General features: G+C 36.4%; 2 protein-coding genes across 2 annotated transcripts in view; both read left to right on the forward strand.

The window, feature by feature from the left end:
- Window positions 1-15,017, forward strand: part of ARHGAP42 (Rho GTPase activating protein 42) — a gene marked incomplete at its 5' end in the record, with an annotated part of 90,790 nt that extends 75,773 nt beyond the window's left edge. Inside the window, 5 exons of the mRNA XM_008584632.1 lie at window positions 918-1,298; window positions 1,676-1,832; window positions 6,480-6,542; window positions 14,260-14,339; window positions 14,711-15,017. Coding sequence (XP_008582854.1) covers window positions 918-1,298; window positions 1,676-1,832; window positions 6,480-6,542; window positions 14,260-14,339; window positions 14,711-14,799 — 770 coding nt within the window. The remainder of the gene's footprint in view (window positions 1-917; window positions 1,299-1,675; window positions 1,833-6,479; window positions 6,543-14,259; window positions 14,340-14,710) is intronic.
- A 3,339-nt stretch (window positions 15,018-18,356) lies between these two features.
- TMEM133 (transmembrane protein 133) lies at window positions 18,357-19,874 on the forward strand (the record flags this gene model as incomplete). The annotated part of the gene is given in 5 exon segments (XM_008584633.1): window positions 18,357-18,415; window positions 18,417-18,480; window positions 18,482-18,571; window positions 18,573-18,671; window positions 18,674-19,874. Coding segments are annotated over 5 exon segments (390 nt in total), but the record flags the coding sequence as incomplete, so codon positions are not given.
- Between the last annotated feature and the right edge of the window lie 1,571 nt (window positions 19,875-21,445).

Below are 21,445 nucleotides of genomic sequence, written 5' to 3' on the forward strand. Positions count from 1 at the left end.
CCAGTTTCTTATATTTCTATATTCTTAGCAGAAAAATAAAAAAAATCCTTTCTTTGAAAATTGTGAGCAGCTTATGATTTGCTACTGACATTTAATGGGTCCTTTGCAACCAGTTTCTTATATTTCTATATTCTTAGCAGAAAAATAAAAAAAATCCTTTCTTTGAAAATAGTGAGCAGCTTATGATTTGCTACTGACATTTAATGGGTCCTTTGCGTGGACTCCAGTACATTGTAACTCAGAATCACCTATGATCAGAAAAGTAAAAGAAGGCAGAAATATGTCTTTAATATATTCCCTTTCATTGATTTCTTGTAATATCATGAAAGAATCTTATTTTACTTACTTCTGAGTTCTGTTTCAGAAACAAGCTTTGACTGAATTCAAGTCAGCCCACTAGGAAGTAAAATTATTATATAAGGGCAGTTATTTCTTGGTACATATAAAATCTTCTTAGAATAATACAGGTTGAGTATCTCTTATCTGAAATCCTTGGGACCAGAAGTGGTTCGGATTTTTGAATTTTTCAGATTTTGTAATATTTGCATTAAGTATAATATTTGTATTATACTTATTATACTTAATGCAATAATGCAAATAATCCAGAATTCTCCAATGAACTCTTCCTTTGAGTGTCATGTTGGCACTCAAAAAGTTTCACATTTTGGAGCATTAAGAGTTTCAGATTTTGTAGGCTCAACCTATATTGAAAAATGCATTCACCAAGTTCAAATGCACATTTGAAAGCCTTTCTGCAGTACTGAGGACAGTCCTCATACCAGGTAAAGGCCTACAACTTAAATGGGGTCAGGTGGCCATGAGCATATGATTAGCTGGAAGGGAGAAAGGTTTGGGGGATGCTGTCATCAACAGGTAGCTATTGTTAACTGCTTTTTCTCTCCCTCCTGCTCCTCCAGGTGACTCCTATAGCAGCAGCCCAGACAGCACACCCATGGGTAGCATTGAGTCGCTCTCCTCTCACTCCTCTGAGCAAAATAGCACCACAAAGTCAGCTTCCTGCCAGCCCAGGGAGAAATCTGGAGGGATTCCCTGGATTGAAACCCCATCATCTTCCAATGGACAAAAAAGCCTTGGTCTCTGGACAACTAGTCCTGAGTCGAGTTCTAGAGAAGATGCAACCAAAACAGATGCAGAATCAGATTGCCAGAGCGTTGCCTCGGTCACTAGCCCAGGGGACATTTCCCCACCCGTAGACCTAGTCAAGAAAGGGCCTTATGGGCTTTCAGGACTGAAAAGAGCCTCCGCTTCCTCTCTCAGATCCATTCCTGCAGCAGAAGGTAAGCCAGAGTGGAGTTTGTGCAAGATGTCATTGTCTCAGTGTCCCTTGCTGGGTTATTCAGCATGATTAAGCAGGGGTAAAGTTAATGGTGAAGAAACTAATGATGTTTATCTACTTTGTTCCTGAGCCTGGATTTTAAAACTTCTGTGTGCTGTGACTTTTTTCCCTAAATCTCTCTGTTGCTGTAAGGTGATGTTTTTGTAATTACTGTAGATTTTGATCTCCCTGAGTGATGGGTTGCTGTGCTCAAAGAACATTCTGTACCTTCCCATTTGAGCTCAGAGAAAAATGCTTCCTTTTGTTATGCACATGTACTGTGTTATTGCTATTATTTTGTCTAATAGCACCTCGCCTGTTATCTTGGGCTTTCTCTAGGAAACAAGAGCTACAGTGGATCCATTCAAAGCTTAACTTCTATAGGTTCCAAAGAGACGTCCAAAGCCCCACCAAACCCAGACCTGCCTCCAAAAATGTGCAGGAGATTAAGGCTAGACACTGCCTCAAGCAATGGCTATCAGCGACCTGGCTCGGTGTAAGTGAGAAAGATTTTATATTTGCTGTGTCTTCCAGGCATTCAGATGGGTTGAATATGTTTAGAAGACCCTCTTCTGTAGAGTGAGTACAGTCAACGTCTGTAGGACTCTATCTTCTTCTAAAAGTGATGAAAATGTTAGAGTAGATTTAGGAATCTCATGGGGTGGCACTTCAAGCACTTTCCTTAGAAGCAGAACTATGACTTAGTTTAAGGACATGAAAATGGATATGTGATATAATAGTTATGGGTTTTGAAACTAAAAGCCTCCCTAGAAAGGCTAAACATCCACCTTTCAGCTGAAGAGACTGGCATGCAGTGACTATAAGCCAGGCCTAGATCCCAGCTCCCCTCTGGGTTTGTTAGAAATACAGCTGCTTTCTAACTATTGAAGGTTGGTTTTCTCCCCTCTCCATCCTATGCCTGCCCTACCTCAGTCCTCAGTGATTTAAACAAGCTGATAGAGAACAAGGAACATGAAAGGCAGAAGGAGGGGAGTTCTTCTGATCAGAGAAATGACCCAGACATGAGAAGTCTATTAGAGGGGTGCACAGATGTAAACATAAAGGGGGCAAGGAGAAACAAATGGGAACCTGATAAACAAGTCAGCAAAATCCAGAGAGGAACAGTTTCTCTCTCTTTCATTTTCCTGATATTTACTAAGCATTTTCTAGCCATATGAGCTATTATTTGGTGGCTTTACATATGTTGGCTCTTTTAGGATCTACAGAGTCCTTCTGCAATAGTTAGTTTAGACCATTGAGTTGACGAGAACTGATATTTAGAAATTTTAAGAAACTAGTCCACACACACACTCAGCTAGTAATTGGCAGAGCTGGGATTCCAACCTAGGGTTTTCTAACTTCAATTCTGTGTTCTTTCTGTTATACCACACTCATTTTTAATATGATGGTATTTCTGATATTTTAATTATTCAGTAAACGTCCGGTAAGACATTTTACTCAGCCAGTCTCCATAGGAACAGTGTCTTTTTTTTTTAAACAGAATCTAATCAATATTTATTGAACATTGTACCCAATGACAATAGAATACACAGACTTTTCCAGCATTTATGGACATATACAAAAATAGACCATATCCTAGGCCACACACACACACACACAAAACCAAAGCAAACACATTCCAGCATTTATGGACATATACAAAAATAGACCATATCCTAGGCCACACACACACACACACACACAAAACCAAAGCAAACACATAAAAAAACTCAACAAAAGTAAAAATTAAATCATACAGAGTGTTCTCTGACCATAAAGAAATCAAACTAATAATCAGTAAGAGAAAGATAACATAAAATAACCAAACACTTGGAAACTAAACAACACACTTCTAAGTAATACACGGGTCAAAGAGGAAATCTAATGGGAAATAAAAAATACATCAGACTAAATGAAAATGAATATATAACACACTGAAATTTGTGGTGCATGGCAAAAGCAGTGCAAAGAGGGAAAATTTATATCACTAAATGCATACATTAGTAAAGAGGAAAACTCTCAAATCAATAATGTAAGATCTCACCTTAAAGAGCCAAGAAAAAAAGAAGAGCAAAGTAATTCCCAAGCCAAAGGACAAAGAAAATAATAAAGATAAAAGCAGAAATCTGTGAAATTACAAACAAAGCAAAAATTAAAGAATCAATAAAACAATGAGTTGGTTCTTTGAAAAGATTGTTAAAATTAAGGAACGTCTAGAGAAACTGACAAAGAAAAACAAATTATTAATATCAGGAATAAAATGGGGCATCACTACAGGCAGCCATCAAAAGGATAACAAAGGAATACTGTGTGTAACACAACAGTATTAACAGAACAACAGTATATTTGTCAATTTAGAAGAAACAGATCATTCCTCAAAAAACACAAGCTATCAAAACACCCAATATAAAATAATTTGAATATCCCTAAAACTAATTCAGAAATTTAATTCATAAATTTAAAAACTCTCCCAAAATATTTTCCAGACCCAGATGGTTTATTTGGAGAATTCTAACAAAAGTTTAAAGATTAGTACCAATTCCACTCAATCCTTCCAGAAAGTAGATGAGGAGGGGACACTTCTCAATTTATTTTATTTTCATTTTATTTTTTTGCTGGTATGTCCTATGAAAATAATCTTTTTTTTTTCTTTTAAAAAGGTCAACAAAATTTGTTGATCTAGACTGACCAAGAAAAAAGAGAGAAGACCAAAATTACTAAAATCAAAAATAAAGCTGGGGCATTCTTACATTGTCTTTATGGGTTTTTGTGGTGGTAAGATTTAGTTTCTTTTTCTTTCTTGTTTGCATTTTTGTTCTACCAGAGTTTTGTTCTTTCTTGTGTATTCATGGTAGTGATTATCGTTTTTTGGATTCTAGATGCAGGACTTCTTTGAAGATTTCTTATACAGCTGGCCATGTGTGGTGAACTCCCACAATTTTTGTCTGTCTGGAAATTACACTACTTTCCCCACATTTCTGAAGGATATGCTTGCTAGGTATAGTATTCCTGGCTGGCAGGGTTTTTTTTCTTTTAATATTTTGAATATATCATCCCATTTTCTTCTCTCCTGTAGAGTTTCTGTTGAGAAGTCTGCTGTTAGTCTGAAAGAGGCTCCCTTATAGATGACTTGACACTTTTTTCTTGCTTCTTTTAAGATTCTCTCTCTATCTTTGTGCTTTGTCAGTTTGACTGTAATGTGTCTTGGAGAAGATCTTTTTGGGTTGAATCTGTTTGGGGATCTTCGAGCCTCCTGGATCTGAAGGTCTGTGGCTCTCCCTATACCTGGGAAACTTTCCATTATTATTTCATTGAATAGGTTTTCCATACCTTTTCCTTTCTCCTCCCCTTCTGAAACACCCATGATTCGAATGTTTGTGCACTTAAGGTTGTCTGCTAGCTCTCTTAGATTTTCTTCATTTTTTAAAATTCTTTTTCCTTTTTTTTTTTTTTTGTCTGCCTGGGTTATTTTGAAAAGACTATCTTCAAGGTCAGAAATTCTTTCATCTGCTGTTTAAGCTCTCAGTTGTTTTTTGTTTAGTTGAGTGAATCTTTCAGTTCTATTAGTTCTGCTTTTCTTTTTTAAGGTATTATTGTCTTTGTAAATTTCCTCCTTCATATCCTGGATTTTTTTCTTGTTTCATTATGTTGTCTAACAGTCTTATCTCAGTGAGTTTCCTTAAGATTGTTGCTCAGAATTCCTTTTCAGTTATTTCAAGGGTTTCCTGCTCTATATGGTCTGGTATTTGAGAATTACTGCATTCATTTGGTGGTGTCATATTTTCTTGGGTTTTCATATTTCTTGTATCTCTATGCAGATGTGTGGTCATCTGGTAGACCAGTTGCTGCTTATCTTACTTTGAAGTAGGCTTTCAGGAGAGAGACTTCCTCTTCTTTTTCTGGTCTCCACTAGTGACTCTCCTAGTGTCAATGCAGTTGAGTGTTTGGTGGGCCTCTTGCACAATGGCTGTGCTACTACTGTGGTGGTGAGCTGCTTTTGCAGCAACTGTGGCAGTGGCTGTGGTGGACCACCTGCATGGAAGTGGTGTTTTCAGCATGCTCTCTTGCCTGTTTCCAGCTGGCAGGGTCTGCCCTTGGCTCCTCCCTAGAACCCTGGGCATGCTCTCTCACCTGCTTCCAGATGGGGAGGGGCTACCCTTGGCCAGAACAGTGTCTTAAATTCATTTATTCATCCCTTCCTTTGACAAGAACCTTTTGTTTGCACAGTGTATTCAACATACACTCTCTCGTGGTCAGAAATCCAGCTTCAGTGGTATAGACAAATACATTTGTAAATTGGTTTATTTACCAGTGTGTATAGTTCCAGACATTAAGGGAAATTAAATTTTAAGCCAGTATATCAAGGAATATGAGAGAATGTCAACTACATTCTTTGTGGAGGAGAGAGAAGAGCTTGTGTTTTGTGATTGTACTGATAAAGTAAAAATTAAAATGAGAGAGTGTATATTCTATACTAGGTGTAAAATGATCTTTGAGATTATCAAATGGCTTGGCTCTGGGAGAAGAGTTTGTCAATTAAAGAAATATGGGATTTTTCTTCAAATAGATCACCCCCCCCCCCACACACACACACACACACACATGATTTGAAACAAGGTTTGAATTCACAAATTTATTTATTGGCCATGTTTTCAGAGTTTGCCCTTTTACTTTGTAGGAAATATGTTCAAATATAAGAAAATACATAAAACAATTTTAGAATTATTTTTTTCTTAGCTATCAGAATGAACAACAGTACTTTTGTCGTGTAGATTTGATTCTTTGATTTTTCTCTTGTGGCTCCACAGGAGTCGGTAGCATGTGCCAGGAACAGAGTGGGGAGACAATGTTCCTTTTACTTCTCCCACAGTTTTCTGAGGTAAAAAGGATGAGAACAGTAAGACCCCCCCAGAAGAAATAGCTATAGCATTATTACAGTATGATACTTTGTGAGCTGAAAGCTAGTGCTAAAAATCTTTCACATTAATGCGCAAAAATATTAAAAGTCAAGTTAAATTTTGGTGATGGTTTTTCAATTTTGTTTGTTTGTTTGTTTGTTTAACTGATAACCCTGAATTTCACTTTGAGCAGAAGGATTTTCTAACTGACTACATGAAACATGCATTTTAAAATTATTTTTCAGAGTGGCAGCAAAAGCCCAGCTGTTTGAAAATGTTGGTTCACCTAAACCAGTTTCTTCTGGGCGGTAAGTTCTCCATACCCTTAAATGCATTGAAAAAATAAAATAGCAATGACACCGTTGCCTTGTATTGACATGACAGTTCATCTGTGAAAGCTCTGCCCCTCAGGTAAGCAGGTGGTCAGATCCATGTCCGCTGGTCCTTCACAAGAGGTGATGTCTGTAAACAGCATATAACATCTCAGATTGTTACAATGATGCCTCATTTGCTAAAATCTTCACAGAATAAGTGTTCTAAAAAACAGATTTCATAAAAGACAGAAGTTGTCATAACCCCGTGTACACCTTTAATGACAGTCATTTGGGGGACAATTTTCAAGAGTATGATTTTGGCTTTTGAAAGTTATATAACTTTTTCTAGGAGAATCTTCATGTCCATCCATTCAAAACTACAGTTATTCTTTAGGATCACTGAGCTGTTAAAGAGCTAATTGCTCCAGGTGTCTCTATTTTTTGAGCACAGAACTTCATTCAGGGTTTCCAGATTGTACGTTCCACTCCATTGTTAAAAGGATATGAATTGTTACATTTTGCTGTGATTGATGTACTTGCTTCTAAAGTTTCTGCTTTCCTCTTCTAGCTTTCCAAATTGATTCTTTTAATGTACAGTGGGCTTTAGTTTTTAATTTGAGTAAGGGAATTTTTAAAGACAGGGGCTTCAGATTTTTTTTTCTTTTTACTATCAGCACTGGTGTGATAGGAGGCACTCAATAAATGTTTGATGTTGAAAGAGCATATACATGAGAGAACTTGAAGAACAAGCCTTGATTTTTCCTTGGATATACTGAGGCATTTTTGAGTTTCCCATGTCTGGCTAACTGAGGCAATGAAGTAAAGGAATCTCAGATAGTGGAAATATTGCTGTGTAGTTCTTCTAAAAGTTACTCAACCAAAGAATTATTATGAAAGTATGTGGACTTTTTTTCAGCAAGCATTTATTAAGCACCTACATAATACTGGGCATATGCTAGTTATTAGGGATAATGATGACCTTCAAACTCTTTTTGGTTTTGTCCCAAGCCTAGAAAGGGCCTTCGTGTATTAGGGCTTTTTTTGTTTTGTTTTGTTCTGTTTTTTTAAACTGCACAGAGTAGAGTGACTGTAGTGTCTTACTAGGATGGTGACCAATGCCTTGTATTTGTATAGCCAATCCCAGAGCACTTGCATGCACCCTACCTCCATATACAGCATCTTCATCTTCTTCCTGTTTTATCAAGACAGGTGAAAACTAAGCCCCAAACATGTCAGAGCAAACATCATTTCTCTGAGATTGTCATCCTTTTTAGGCCTTAGTGTAAAGGGATTTAACCTTGCTACTTCTGTCTGTCCTGCGATATGGTTGATTGCTCCACTAGATGGAGCCCTTTTATTAAGAAGCTCTAGACAGAGTCCGCCTGTTAAGTAAACACTTAAAAGTACTGTAATCAAAGAGGTAATCCCACTGAGCTTTAAGAAAACAAACTATAATGAAGTAAATTAGAAAGCTGCTGTATAATAAAAATATACTGAGATGTTCAACAATCAATCTGTGCATTTTTAATATGTCACTAAGGTCTGGCTCACCATTATAGAAGTGTGTGGAAAATAGTGCCCTTGAGAATTAAGAGAGTCAGTTCAGAATTGAGTGCCTGGCTCATCATAAACCATAAAATATCTCTATTATCATTATTTAAAAGTCCAATATCATGTTTATAATTACTAAGCACAAAAACAAGATTTAACAGTCATCTTATCTAGTGAGTTTGGGTTTTAAGAAGGCTGTAAATCACTGGTTTACCATAGTGACACATATGAGACACACATAAGATACAGAAAGCACCATGACACACATAAGACAGAAAAAAAGAAGCCATGATTTTTTAAAATAACTTAATTTTTTTCTTTTAAAAAATGTGGGGAATACTAATAAACTAAAGTAAATAAAAATCACTTGTAATTTCATCACCTGAGGATAAATACTATTAGATTTTAGTACACAACCTTGTAATCTCATCTATGATGGTGGTTCTCAAACTTTTTGGTCTCAGGACACCTTTATAAACTTAAAAAATTATTAAGGATTTCCCAAGAGCTTTTCTTTATGTGAGTTATATATATTGATATTTACACTATTAGAAATTTAAACTGATTTTTTTTAAAAAATATTCACTAGTTTATTTAAAATAAGAATAAGCCCATTGCATATTAGCACAAATAATGTAATTTGTATGAAAAATAGTATTTTTCAAAACCGAAAAGTAGAGAGTTGTGTTGTTTTACATTTTTGAAGATCTCTTTAATACCTGGCATAACACAAAATAAATGGATTCTCATACACATTCCATTAGCTGTCAGAGCACTGATGTCTTTGGGTCTCACCTGTCCCCTCTGTCCCTCCATTCCACGTTCCCCTGAGTACACTTTGAGAACTACTGCTCTGGGATAAACACACAGAAAAGGATCCATGGAAGTGTTGTTCACTGTATTGTCCTACCATAGAGGCCAACACAGAATAGATGCTCAATAAAATTGTTGAATGAATGTATAAAGTACACATTTTTAACCTAAAAATACTCTGTTACTCCCTTTTTCACTTTTCAGTGCTGTTGCTATGTGCATGTCTTTGACATAAGCAGCTTTAACTCTGCAAACTTGGGTGAAAGTTCTTTAGCATTGAGGCATCCAATACTCACTGAGATTTCCAAGCCAGAAATAGCCAGTATTGTTGAAAAGAAAATGTGACAAATTTTAAGAAATCCCCAACCAGTGACCAAGAAGCAAACGCATTATTTACTGGGCAATTAAGGGTCTTGCCAAAGACAAAATTGTAAATTTTTTTTTTTGTCTTACACTTTAATATTTCATGGCATGTGTTCTTCAGTAGCATTATTTGTAGTTGCTGCCTAATACTTCATTGTATTGGCATACTCTAATTTATTAAGTCCTCTACTGATAGACACTTAGATTGTTGATGATTTTTTTGTTTTTAGCTTTTACATGTAGTATTTCTTTGGCATCTTTCTAACTATATGTGTGTGTGTTCGTAGTGAAACTGTCAGTAGTATACACAATGCATGTGTGTGTGTTTATCATTGTTAAGTGGCCCTCCAGAAAACATTGTATCAATTTTGGTGAACTTGATTTTTCTTACATTTAAGATAAGCATTGGTGAAGTTTGCACACTGACCCTGTCAAACCTTTGTAAGTTTACTCATCTCTAGAAGGCATTTAGAATTAGGAATGAGGCTTGTGAGCAGATCATTTTCCTGATAATAAGGGAAGAAATGGCTTTCAGGACTGTGGGTGTCATTACCTTGCTTACACATTCAGTAAGAAGCAGGATTTTCAAAATCCTTTTCAAAGGGGTATTAGAATCTTATGAAGAGAAACACAATAGGTGACAGTGTTATTTTCACATCCTCTTCGATATAGCAAGGCAGTAAAAGAGGAAGCATTAACACCTAGAGAGGAAACTTCACTGTCACACAAGTCTACATTAACTCATCAAAAGCTCTCTGCCAAGTTAACACCTGTAGTTACAGATCTCAGCAGAAGAAAATTCTGTCTGTCTGCTCATATGCACAAATAATTGAAAAGTCATGACAGATAGTTATTTTGTGCTGTGTATTTTTGACACATTTAACAATATCTATTTTTCTAGTAGTTCATTATTCTGTATGCTTCTCCCCTTCCCCATCCAGTCTCATTAAATACCATAAGGAGAACATTCATGTCTGAAGTATTCATAAGAAGAATTTGGTTACAATTTAAAGGGTAGTTTCAAAAATATCACTGCAAAGAATATTATATCATAATTTCCAAAGTTGTGGAAATTATTTTTTTTAACTTTATTTTTAAATTGAAACAATGATTATACATATTTATGGGGTACAGAGTGACTATCAGTATTTGTATATAATTTGTGATGACAAATCAATATTATTAGCATATTCATTATTACAAATCATAATTATTCTCTGTGTCTCTTACCCAATTTCTCCCTAATTCCTCTCCCCCTCCTCTTTTCCACCTCTAGTAACCATAGGTTTTATTCTCTCCTTCTGAGTTCAACAAATTATTGTGGTCTTGTCTTCTTTACTTTTCTTCCTCCCTGCCCTACCCCCTTCCCCCTTCCCTCCCACCCACTTATGAGTGAGAACATGTGGTATTTCTCTTTCTGTGCCTGGCTTATTTCACTTAACATAATTTACTCCAAGCTCATCCATGTTGATGCAAACGGCAGAATCTCTTTCTCTTTAATGGTTGGGTAGTATTCCATTGTGTGTGTGTGTGTGTGTGTATATATATATATATATAGAGAGAGAGAGAGAGAGAGAGAGAGAGAGAGAGCACGTTTTCCTTATCCAGTTGTCTGTCGATGGATATTTTGGTTGGTCCCCTATCTTAGCTATTCTAAATAGAGCTGCCATAAATAGGAGTGCTGGTATCCCTTGCACACAATGATTTCCATTCCTTTGGGTATATACCCAGTAGTGGGATCGCTGGATCGCATGATAGATATGTCTGTAGTTGTTTGAAAAACCTCCATACTGTTTTCCATAATGACTGTACTAATTTACAGTCCACCAACAGTGAAGAAGTGCTCCCTTTTCTCTGTATCCTTGCCAGCATTTGTTATTCTCAGTCTTTTTGGTAATAACCAGTCTAACTGGGGTGAGATGATATCTCAGTGTGGTTTTGGTTTGCATTTCCGTGATGATTAGTGATGTTGAGCATTTTTTCATGTAACTGTTGGCCATTTGTATGACTTCCTTTGCAAGATGTGCATTCAGCTCCTTTGCTCATTTTTTAATTGGATTTTTTCTTTTCTTTTTTTTTTTACTGTGAAGTTGTTTGAGTTCCTCATGTATTCTGGATATTAATTCTTTGTCCGATGTATAGTTTGCAAATATTTTCTCTCATTCTGTAGGTTGTCTTTTCACTCTGATTGTTTCCTTTGCTGTGTAGAAGCTATTTTAGCTTGATATAATACCATTTGTTCATTTTTTCTTTTGTTGCTTGTGCTTTTGGGGTCTTATTCATAAAGTCTTTCCAAAGTCCAACTTCCACTGTTTTCTTTCAGTATTTTTATAGTTTAAGGTCTTATATTTAACTCTTTAACCCATTTTGTGTTGATTTTGGTATATGGTGAGAGGTACAGGTCTAGTTCTTTCTCCCACATGTGGACGTATTGTTTTCTCACTGTTTTCCCAGAATCACTTATTGAAGAGGCAGTCTTTTCCACAGTGTATGTTCTTGTTGCCTTTGTCAAAGATCAGTTGGCTATAAGTCCATGGGTTGATTTCTGGGTTCTCTATTCTGTTCCATTGGTCCAATTGTCTGTTTTTATGCCTGTACCATGCTGCTTTGGTTACTATAGCTTTGTAGTATAATTTGAAATCAGGTAGTGTTATGCCTCCAGCTTTATTTTTTGGCTATTAGGGATCTTTTGTGGTTCAGTATGAATGTTAGGATTGTTTTCTTCTATTTCTGTAAAGAAAATCATTGGTATTTTGATGGGGATTGCACTGAATCTATAGATTGCTTTGGGTAGTATGGACATTTTCACAATGTTAATTCTTCTAATCCAGCAGCGTGGAATGTCATTTCACATTTTTTTTTGTCCTATTTAATTTCTTTCAGTAGTCCTATTTAATTTCTTTCATTGTAGAGCTCTTTCACCTCCTTGGTTATAAACTGATTCCTAGGTATTTCAGTATTTTATTATGGGGGGGTGGGGGTGACCATTATAAATGGGCTTGCTTTCTTGATTTCTTTTCCTTTTTTTTTTTTTTTGGCAGCTGGCCAGTACAGGGATTCAAACTCTTGACCTTGGTGCTATAACATAGCACTCTAACCAACTGAGCTAACCAGTCAGCCAGCTTTCTTGATTTCTTAAGCCCAGTACTGGATGGCTTTACTGCTGAATTCTACCAAACCTTTAAAGAGGAATTAATATCAATTATCTCCAAACTATTCCAAAAAATTGAAACAGAGACCACTCTCCCAAACTCACTCTGTGAGGTCAGCATCAACTTGATACCAAAACCAGGCAAAGGTACAACAGAAAAAGAAAACCACAGACTAATATCTCTGATAAACATAGACGCAAAAATCCTTAACAAAATATTAGCAGTCAGAATACAGCAACACATCCAAAAAAATTATACGCCATGATCAAGTGAGATTCATCTCAGGGAGGAAAGGATGTTTCAATATACACAAGTCAATAAATGTGATACACCACATCAACAAAATCAAGGATTATCTCAGTAGACACAGAAAAAGCATTCAACAAAATTCAACATCACTTCATGATAAAGGCTCTTCACAAATTAGGTATAGAAGGAAAGTATCTCGGGCCGGCCCGGTGGCGCACTGCTACAGAGGATGTAAAGCAGGAGGATATGATAGGCAGCTGTGTTAGAGTGTGTGCTCAGAAAAGGCCTGCCCTTCAGCAAAGCTCATGAAATTTAAGATGAACCTGAAGTGCACAGCCGTGTGAGGATCAAGCAGAAAACATCTCAGGGAGCAGGACAGCTCGCCCTGGAATGGGCTTGAGTTTGACATGTTTGAGGAAGAGAAAGAAGGCTGGTTTAACTGGAGTGTAGTAGGTGAGCAGAAACAAAAGCAGACAGGGGAGACTGACAGGGGCCTGTTTGTGCGTAGTTTGTTGGCCAGAGTAGGAAACCAGTTGAAGGGTTGTTCTCAGGGAAGTAACATGATGTGATGGACGCTTCAAAACTGCCCTGTGGCTGCTCTGTCGATAATGGATGGGAAGGGAACAAAAGAGGACGCCTTTAAGAAGTTAGGGAGCCATTTCACTCATTCATTTAGCACATATTTACTGAGCTTTTTCATCTTCAAATGGTTTTTATTCTTCAGTCAGACAGGCTGGAAGTGATACTGGCATGGACTCTGGTCATAGAGAGGTGATAAGTGGGTGGGGTCAGGATAACTGAATGTTGCAGAATAAAGAGGAATACCTAGTGGCTTGATTAGCAGCCTCGGATGATGGCTTTTAGTGTTGGCTCAAATGTTTTAGAATCAGATATCATATAAAACTCCAAAATTCTGGCTTCTCTTAAAAAGCCAGAGTGGCTGGCTACATTGAGCCTGAATTCGCATGTGGTAACAGATGTGGAAAGTTGAGTCTTGGCACCCCTTTTTAGGAGAAGAGTATACTCTGGTTTGCAAAGTCTCTGTCTATCCCCATTGTCTCCTGGACAGTGAGACTATAGTTGATTGCCATTTATCATCCATTTATCTCACTCTTTTTCTTATATCATGCCACTCAACCTATTTAGCGGATCCTATAGACCTTTTAATTTTGGGATCTCACCTCAGGTAGTCTGAGAATGAAAGTGGGAAAAAAAATTTTAGGGTAACTATGAACCTTGGTTCCTAGCTGTAAAAACAGCCTATTTAGTAGCTTACTAACAATTAAATAACAGTCATCAAAACCAATCTGTACTGTTTTTTATAAGGCAGGTGGTTATCCTTGGGGGGCATTTCCTGGAAACACAAGAAGGACTTTTGGTGTGCTAGTAATGATCAGTTTCTTGACGTGGTTACACGATAGTGTTCAGTTTGTGGAAAATATACTGGTGTACTTACATACATACTTTATGTATATTACATTCCAATTATAAATAAAAATTAATAGCATTCCTAATAATAGTTTTAAGTATAGATGTACTCAAGTTGAATGTTGTGGTTTTTACAGTTTGTCTTGATCTTTCAGCCATGCCAAAGCCATGTATTCCTGTAAAGCAGAGCACAGCCATGAGCTCTCCTTCCCACAGGGCGCGATATTTTCTAACGGTGAGTCCATCCGTTCCCTTCCCTTAAGCTTATCATCATGGGGAGGATGAAGTAGCACGGAGGTGAGAGTCTAAAGCAGAAGCCAGGAGCCACAGATTCTATTCTGTGGGAGTGAACACATCAAATCCCGCTGGACCCCAGTTTCTTCCCCTGTGGGCAGGTGTGTGTTTGTGAGAGAGAGAGGGAGAGATTATGATTTTAAAGGGGCTGTGACAATGTTTTGTTTTGACAATTTGAGTGTGTGTATGCAATCTGATGTGAGTTTTTACTCATTTGCTTATATAATTATTTGAAGCTAATATTGAGTGACATTTATTTATCTGTTTATTTATCTGTCTATCTATTATTTATTTATTTATTTATTTTGCCAGTGTACCCATCGGTGGAACCAGGATGGTTAAAGGCAACTTACGAAGGCAAAACAGGACTGGTCCCGGAGAATTATGTTGTCTTCCTCTAATACTGTTTGGTGGATGGCAGTATCTTCATGGTATCCATGGTAACAAATAATAAGTGCTATGATTGTATCTGACACAGATATGGGGATCAGCCCACTAAATGAAAGCAGTCAGTTTCTATCAAGTTCTTCACCAGCAGACTATGTACCTCCCAATTTATGGATAAAGAAAAAAATGTTTTAATTGTTGGCCATTCTTTTTTGGCTGGTTTCTTATTTTAAAATATCCCGGGGTGTTTGGGGTTTTTGTTTGTTTGTTTGTTTGTTTGTTTGTTTGTTTGTTTGTTTGTTTGTTTTGGATAATAAGTAACTCTCCACAATGTCTCTTCCATAGCAATTGTAGAATCTCAGATACTGTGTTAAATTCTATGTTCCAAAAATTTAGAAACCAGAAATCTGCTATATGGAGTTTGAGATCTGTCCTTTAATGCCTGGAATTCTCTAAGGAACCTTGAAATCATTGCTTAAAAATGTAATTTAAATTGTTCCTTTATTATTTTTTCTTAAAAATATACTACTTTTATATATGATTGTTTTGCTGGTCCTAAACATTTCAAGGATGTGTCTTTGTTTTAACATAACTTTATTTTTATTTGTTTTCCAAGTAGATGATGATATTCAAAAGCAATAATGTATATGTTGTCTGTAAAGAAAGCCAAATTAAGTCATACACTGATTCCACTGTAAACAATCCATCCAACATTCCAGACACCTTCCATAGGTTTAGAGCAGGGGTTAGCAAACTATTTCTGTGAAGACTTTATAGTAAATATTTTTGTGACAGTTTAGATTTGGCTCATGGGTCATAGTTTGCTGACTCAGTTTAGAGAATATGTAAAACTATTGTCATAACTTTGGGATTTATTATGAAATTTTACTACATTAACATACTGATACTGATAAATCATACGCACATATTCTCTGCTAGTATCATTATAATGGCATCACAAAAAAATAATTACACTAATGGGAAAACTGTAAGAGTGCAATATAAGGGCATACAACTCGAATTTCACTTGTAACATTGTCAACTGGCAAGGTATTTTAATGGTATCCAGTTTTGGCTTTTGAGATGTTCTTCTACAAATGATAAAGATATTTGAAGATGCTAGTAGGGAAGCTATGCCTTCTAAAGGCTAGGCTTAATTGAAACAGAAAATAAGCACAAAGGTACAGGAGTCTTAAATTATGAACCACAAAGTTTGAAATTGTTTCATCATCTTTAGCAGGAATAAAATCTGTACCTGATTTTCTTTTATGCCATTCAGTTGACAGACTTTATTAGAAATTTCATTAAACTTACAGAGCATAGAAATAGGTATTTACTACCCATTTTAATATATTATCAACATCTGATCACACATCAACCATTATTTCTATTTCAATAATTTTGATATTTCTGTAAATATCTATATATGGCAAAGAGGTTTTCTTCTTAAGATTCCAAAAAGCTGGTTACCTGTCATTTGACTGCCATAATCCTGGCCTACTTGGCCTTGATATCTTACTTATTACTTCAGAGTTTCCCACTGTATAGACACTCAGGTATTGACTGCATAAAACTCTTTTTACATGACATTATAATCTGTAATGTCAATCTCTTCTACTTTAATGTTTCTAGAGTTGACAGGTTAAACACACATAAACAACTATGCCTGAGAGCATTTATGCTTTTAAAAAAGAAAATAATGGATTAGAATTAACAAATAGATTAACAGTAAGCAGAGAGTCAAAACCAGGAATAAATATCAGTGAATCGAAATAGAAGAATGAAAAATATTTTAATGTTATAAAAATTAGTAATGTAATAGAAAATCTGATAAAAGATTTTCTTTCTCATTTAACTCCTGTTATTGATCTCTGTACACTGTTATCAGGTGTTGCTGGAGCTTCCTGGTCTAGGTCTTTGCTGGCCCTTAGTGGTAATAACAGTATTGTTGACGCTCTAATTACCCTCTGCTGGAACAGAAGGTAGTCTTTCCAATGTACCAGTCCCTTGTCCATATAGCACCCTCAGTTTAAGCACCCTTGCCATCATCTGGCATCCTGCTAGGTTAGAACCTCTTAAAGCAAATTGATTTTCTTTCAAAGACCAACTTGACTCCAAAGAGGAATCAGAATCCAACTTCTCTTGCTGCTGCATAAAGAAATCTCAACCTTCATTTCATTTTAACACAGACCAGAGTGTTCAGAGTGTTCCTGCTTCTGAGTTGTCTATGAGCTAATTCTAGTGATGCTCATTGAGGAATTAAAGTTTTTGCTGTAGAGGACATAAGTGTGAAGCCCAGTTCTCCTTTCTGATAGTGTGTGTGGCAGTACTTGCTGTGGTCCCTTTCCTGAAGCAAGCTACAAAAGTGCTGGTTCAAGTTGCACTTTTGTTTAACGTTTTAATCTGATAGATTTGTGAGGTGGTTCATTTTTCTTCGTATTGATTACATATGTAAGCAAGTCATAGCTATATCCTAGAGACAAGCTAAAGTTGCTTTTCTTTTGAAGTAAATTTACTACAGATTAGGTATTTATGAGCATTGCAAAAATCGGGACGTGTACTCTAAGTCACACGGAAGAGTAATTACATAGGAAGGTAATGCCAGACATTGGAAGAGGATCACATTCAAAATTACAATAGCATTTCAATCATTACCTTAGCTTTTCAGAGACAATGTGAAGATATATTAGAATTGCCACATTCACATTTCAAAACATGCAACATGGACACCATAATCACTGCTTACAGTATAATCAGTATGAGGATAAGATTGAGGGGTCTAAGTTAATCATCTCGTGTTATATGAAAATATCCTTGAGTACAAAACATTTGTGTATTTCACAGGTGACTCTTTTGTTGTGCCATAACTCTACCAAGTTGATAGAAACTAGTCAGTCGACTGAAGGATTTTTCTGTTGTGTTATGTGTAAATGTCTGAAAAGTAAAATAATCTTTGTATTCCTATAATGTCCATGAAGTATGAGGAAGTACCGTTTCTCCTTGTTTGATGTGAGTGGTTTTGCTTGTTGCATTGGGTCTCTGTACTTTGTAACGTGCATGAGCATAACCATGTTTCTCAGTGATGGCTCACTGGCTGGCTCTTTCAGGGATGGTGGAGAAAAAAATGTACTTTACAATCCCAGACTATCCAGGTTCCCAAATAAGAAAATTAAAGATATATAATGGCTTTTATTCTTATTCTGCAATAATTAGTTTTACATATTGTGACATGCTTTCTAAAAATACAGTATGTTGTGATGTTGTGGGGAAAACAAGGTTTTACTATAATCCTATGAAGATGACACCCTGCTAACCTCATTACAGCCTCATTCTTCAAGTCTGTCTGTATCAAAAGTCAGAAAGAATAACAACAGTCACATAAGTGTTGGTTTCAAAGAATCCCTCAGAGTCTTGACTCAAACTTCAGTTTGTGGTTATACCCCCATTACCTATTCAGGATGCCTTAATTAGCATTTAGAACTCCCACTCGATTGATACTTTATTGACTGAAGTCCAAGGCAGACCAATTTAGGAACAGGTTTTGTTCTTTGGTTTTACAGTATATTCATAATTTGCAGCTATTACCGTGACCTCACATTACTGGGTAGGAACCCAAAATCATATCTCCTGGTAAAGAAAAAAAGCAGAGGCTCGACTGCTATACAGAAATTATTTTCCTCTTCACTAAACGTTTCCCCTTTAGGGTAAAAATTCCTGTTTAATTTTGCCTCCTACCCTTTTTTGTTACCTTCCCAAATCAAAACACTTCATAAAAATGAGGTTAGCCTTTGTAAACAGTCTATGTCCTGCCTGTCTTTTGTTGATTCTCAGACTTAATATCAGGTATTTATCAACTAGTCTCAATTTCCTGAACACATTGACTGTACCCATCTGTTGTCACCATTTATCTCCCTGCTTCAAAATGTGCAGATTCCACTCCATAATAACCCTGGATCAGATCAATAAATTGAATTTTCCATTCTTTAGGGCAGCTGTACTCATGGTTTTAAGTAAAGAATCTTGAATAAGAATGTTGACAGCACTCACAGTAAGCCATTGGCAGAAACCTGATCCGCATGTCCTAGACCCATGTTTAGAAGCTGTTGGATGGACTGGGAGCTCAGCAGGTCATCACTTCTTCCCTTGGCACTCATGAGAGAAATGCCAAGTTCAGGGTGAACATTTCTTGGTGCTATAGGGAGAAATGGAGTTTGTGTGCTTACTGAGGAGTCCCAAAAGGCAGGGACAATTTTCAGTTATTACCAACATAAATATTCTCCACCATTCAAGATGCTCATGTACAGGGCTCCTTGAGGAACTTAAGTATTGGAGGAGGGTGGAAGGTGCCAAGTCCACCTTAATTAGATGACCACTTTCTCCCCTTTTTAACACCTGCCATCTCTCACCAGTGTTTCCCATGGTCTTTACCCTTCCAAGGTTGAAAGCAACCCAGTTTTGCTTAAACCCGCTCAGTCTATAAGATTAAAAGTGTACATTGTTCTATATAGGCAGAATGCTAGAGGTTTTATATCTGCTAGAGTATCCTCAACCACCTCCTTTTTGTAGAGTAACACCCACTAGAACTGATTTAAGAACACTGTCTGCATTTGATTTATGCTTAAAATCCAAGGTATCACCACATATTGGAGGCTGGTCTTTCAAGAGTCCTTGAATTCTGAGCTGAGACCTTTACAAGAGTTTGGCAGGGAAGACGCCTGGGTTTTTAATTCAGAATCCTATTTATATACTGTTAAAATTTGAGGTACTATAGTTTATATAAAAGTTGGATATTTACATATTATATTTCAGTACTAGGAGCTTCTTTTTTTTTGCAGCCATTAACATGACAAATTAAATAATAAATATAATGAATATGATTGTCAATAAATTATCATATTGAATTTTTTGTTTATTTTGTAGTGTTTCTGTATTTATCTGCACTTTGTGTATATATTTACACACATACATATGCCACATGTAAATAACCTCATGTCATTTCTAATCTAAATTGCCACAATGTCTTTAATGTATGTTTACACTGTGTTTTAAATTACTTTAAAAATAAACTATGTAAGCACGTTTTAAATTAGTCTTTGTACTTGAAGATCCACTGTGTTGAATAGCAGCTCTCTTGGCTTCATATTGAGAAAAACCAAGGTTTCTAGTACTGTGAATGGTCATTTTGGGTGTGGATAAGTGGAAAATTTAGCAAAATTGGTATTGGGAAATGTTAATGTTGGAACCTATTAACAGTGCTGGTGTCTATAGAGAAGAGAAGTAAATGGGTATATTTGAAACCATAAATAAGGTATCAAATATAACAGCCATGCAGGTTTACCTGAAAATATAATGTTATATGTTTGCAGAAGTTTACAAGTGTGCTATGGTAGAAGTATCAGCATACAAATACCCCCTTAGATTTTTATTAGTTTTATTACTCTCTTGGTTACTTCTTGACTTTTAGCTAAAGTTTTGCTTTTTTGCATCAAAGAAAGAATCATATATTTATTTTGTGTTGCTAAATGGATTATTATAGTACAGCAAATCACCTTGCCAAATCTAAGCCTGACAGGTTGAACATTGGGCATATAACCTGGTTTGCTCAAATGCATTGTAGTTTTGTCAGTATCAGAGGAGAGGCAATTGATTCATGACACAGACCTGTTAAGATAAAAGGATTAATGTTAATCAATTTCAGTGTGGTTAAGCAGGAAAGGACTGTTTAGGGTAGATATTAGAGATCATTGTAGAGGAGCTGCTGTTTAAGAATATTGGTTTAGAAGGAATTGACCTGGATGAAACTCCTTATAACCAATATTTTAGAAATGATGAAAACCAGCTAGCTCCCACTGGCTAAAACTGGAATGATTTAAACAACAAAATGTACAATTAGATGACTGGATTATAATCCAAAGTATAAAATGAATACCCATGAATCCACACTGATATAAATGGTAATAAATTTCACTTATGTAAAATAGAGAGGTGAGGCAAATCTTTAGAGAAATATTACAAACTGTAATCAGAATTGTAGTTATTCTTCTCTCTAGAAGGTAGAGTTTAAGCCTCCCTGCTTAAGGATGGTCTAGACTTAGTAATTCACTTCCAAAATAGAGTATGGAAAACAATCACAACTTTACGGAGAAGAAACCTGGCAGGCACTGTTTTAACAAAGTGATAAAAGTTAACATCATGAGTGATACTGTGGAGTTGAGTTGTACTCCATGATATGATGTGATGAGAAAAACATTTCACTTCTGTGGCATCATTTTCCCAAGCCCATAACTCCAGTGTAATCATGAGAAAAACATTAGATACACATCTGTCTGCAAGACAGATACGAGCCTAGTACTCCTCAAGACTCTTAAGGTCATGAAAAATAAGAAAACGCTGAGAAACTGTCACAGATCAGAGGAGACTCGGGAGACAGGACAACTAAATGCAATGTGGAACCGTGGATTTGATCCTGGAACAGAAAGAAGACATTAATGGAGAAATTTGTGATGTCCAAATAAAGTTTAAAGTTTAGTTAATAATAAAAAGAAACAGTGATAGGGCCGGCCCGGTGGCGCACTGGATAGTGCGCCGCTTGGGAAGCGCGGCGGCGCTCCCACCCGAGGGTTCGGATCCCACATACAGACCGGTTCCCGCTCACTGGCT

The sequence above is a fragment of the Galeopterus variegatus genome, unplaced genomic scaffold, assembly GCF_000696425.1.
Source record: "Galeopterus variegatus unplaced genomic scaffold, G_variegatus-3.0.2 Scaffold3322, whole genome shotgun sequence".
Lineage (NCBI taxonomy): Eukaryota > Metazoa > Chordata > Mammalia > Dermoptera > Cynocephalidae > Galeopterus > Galeopterus variegatus.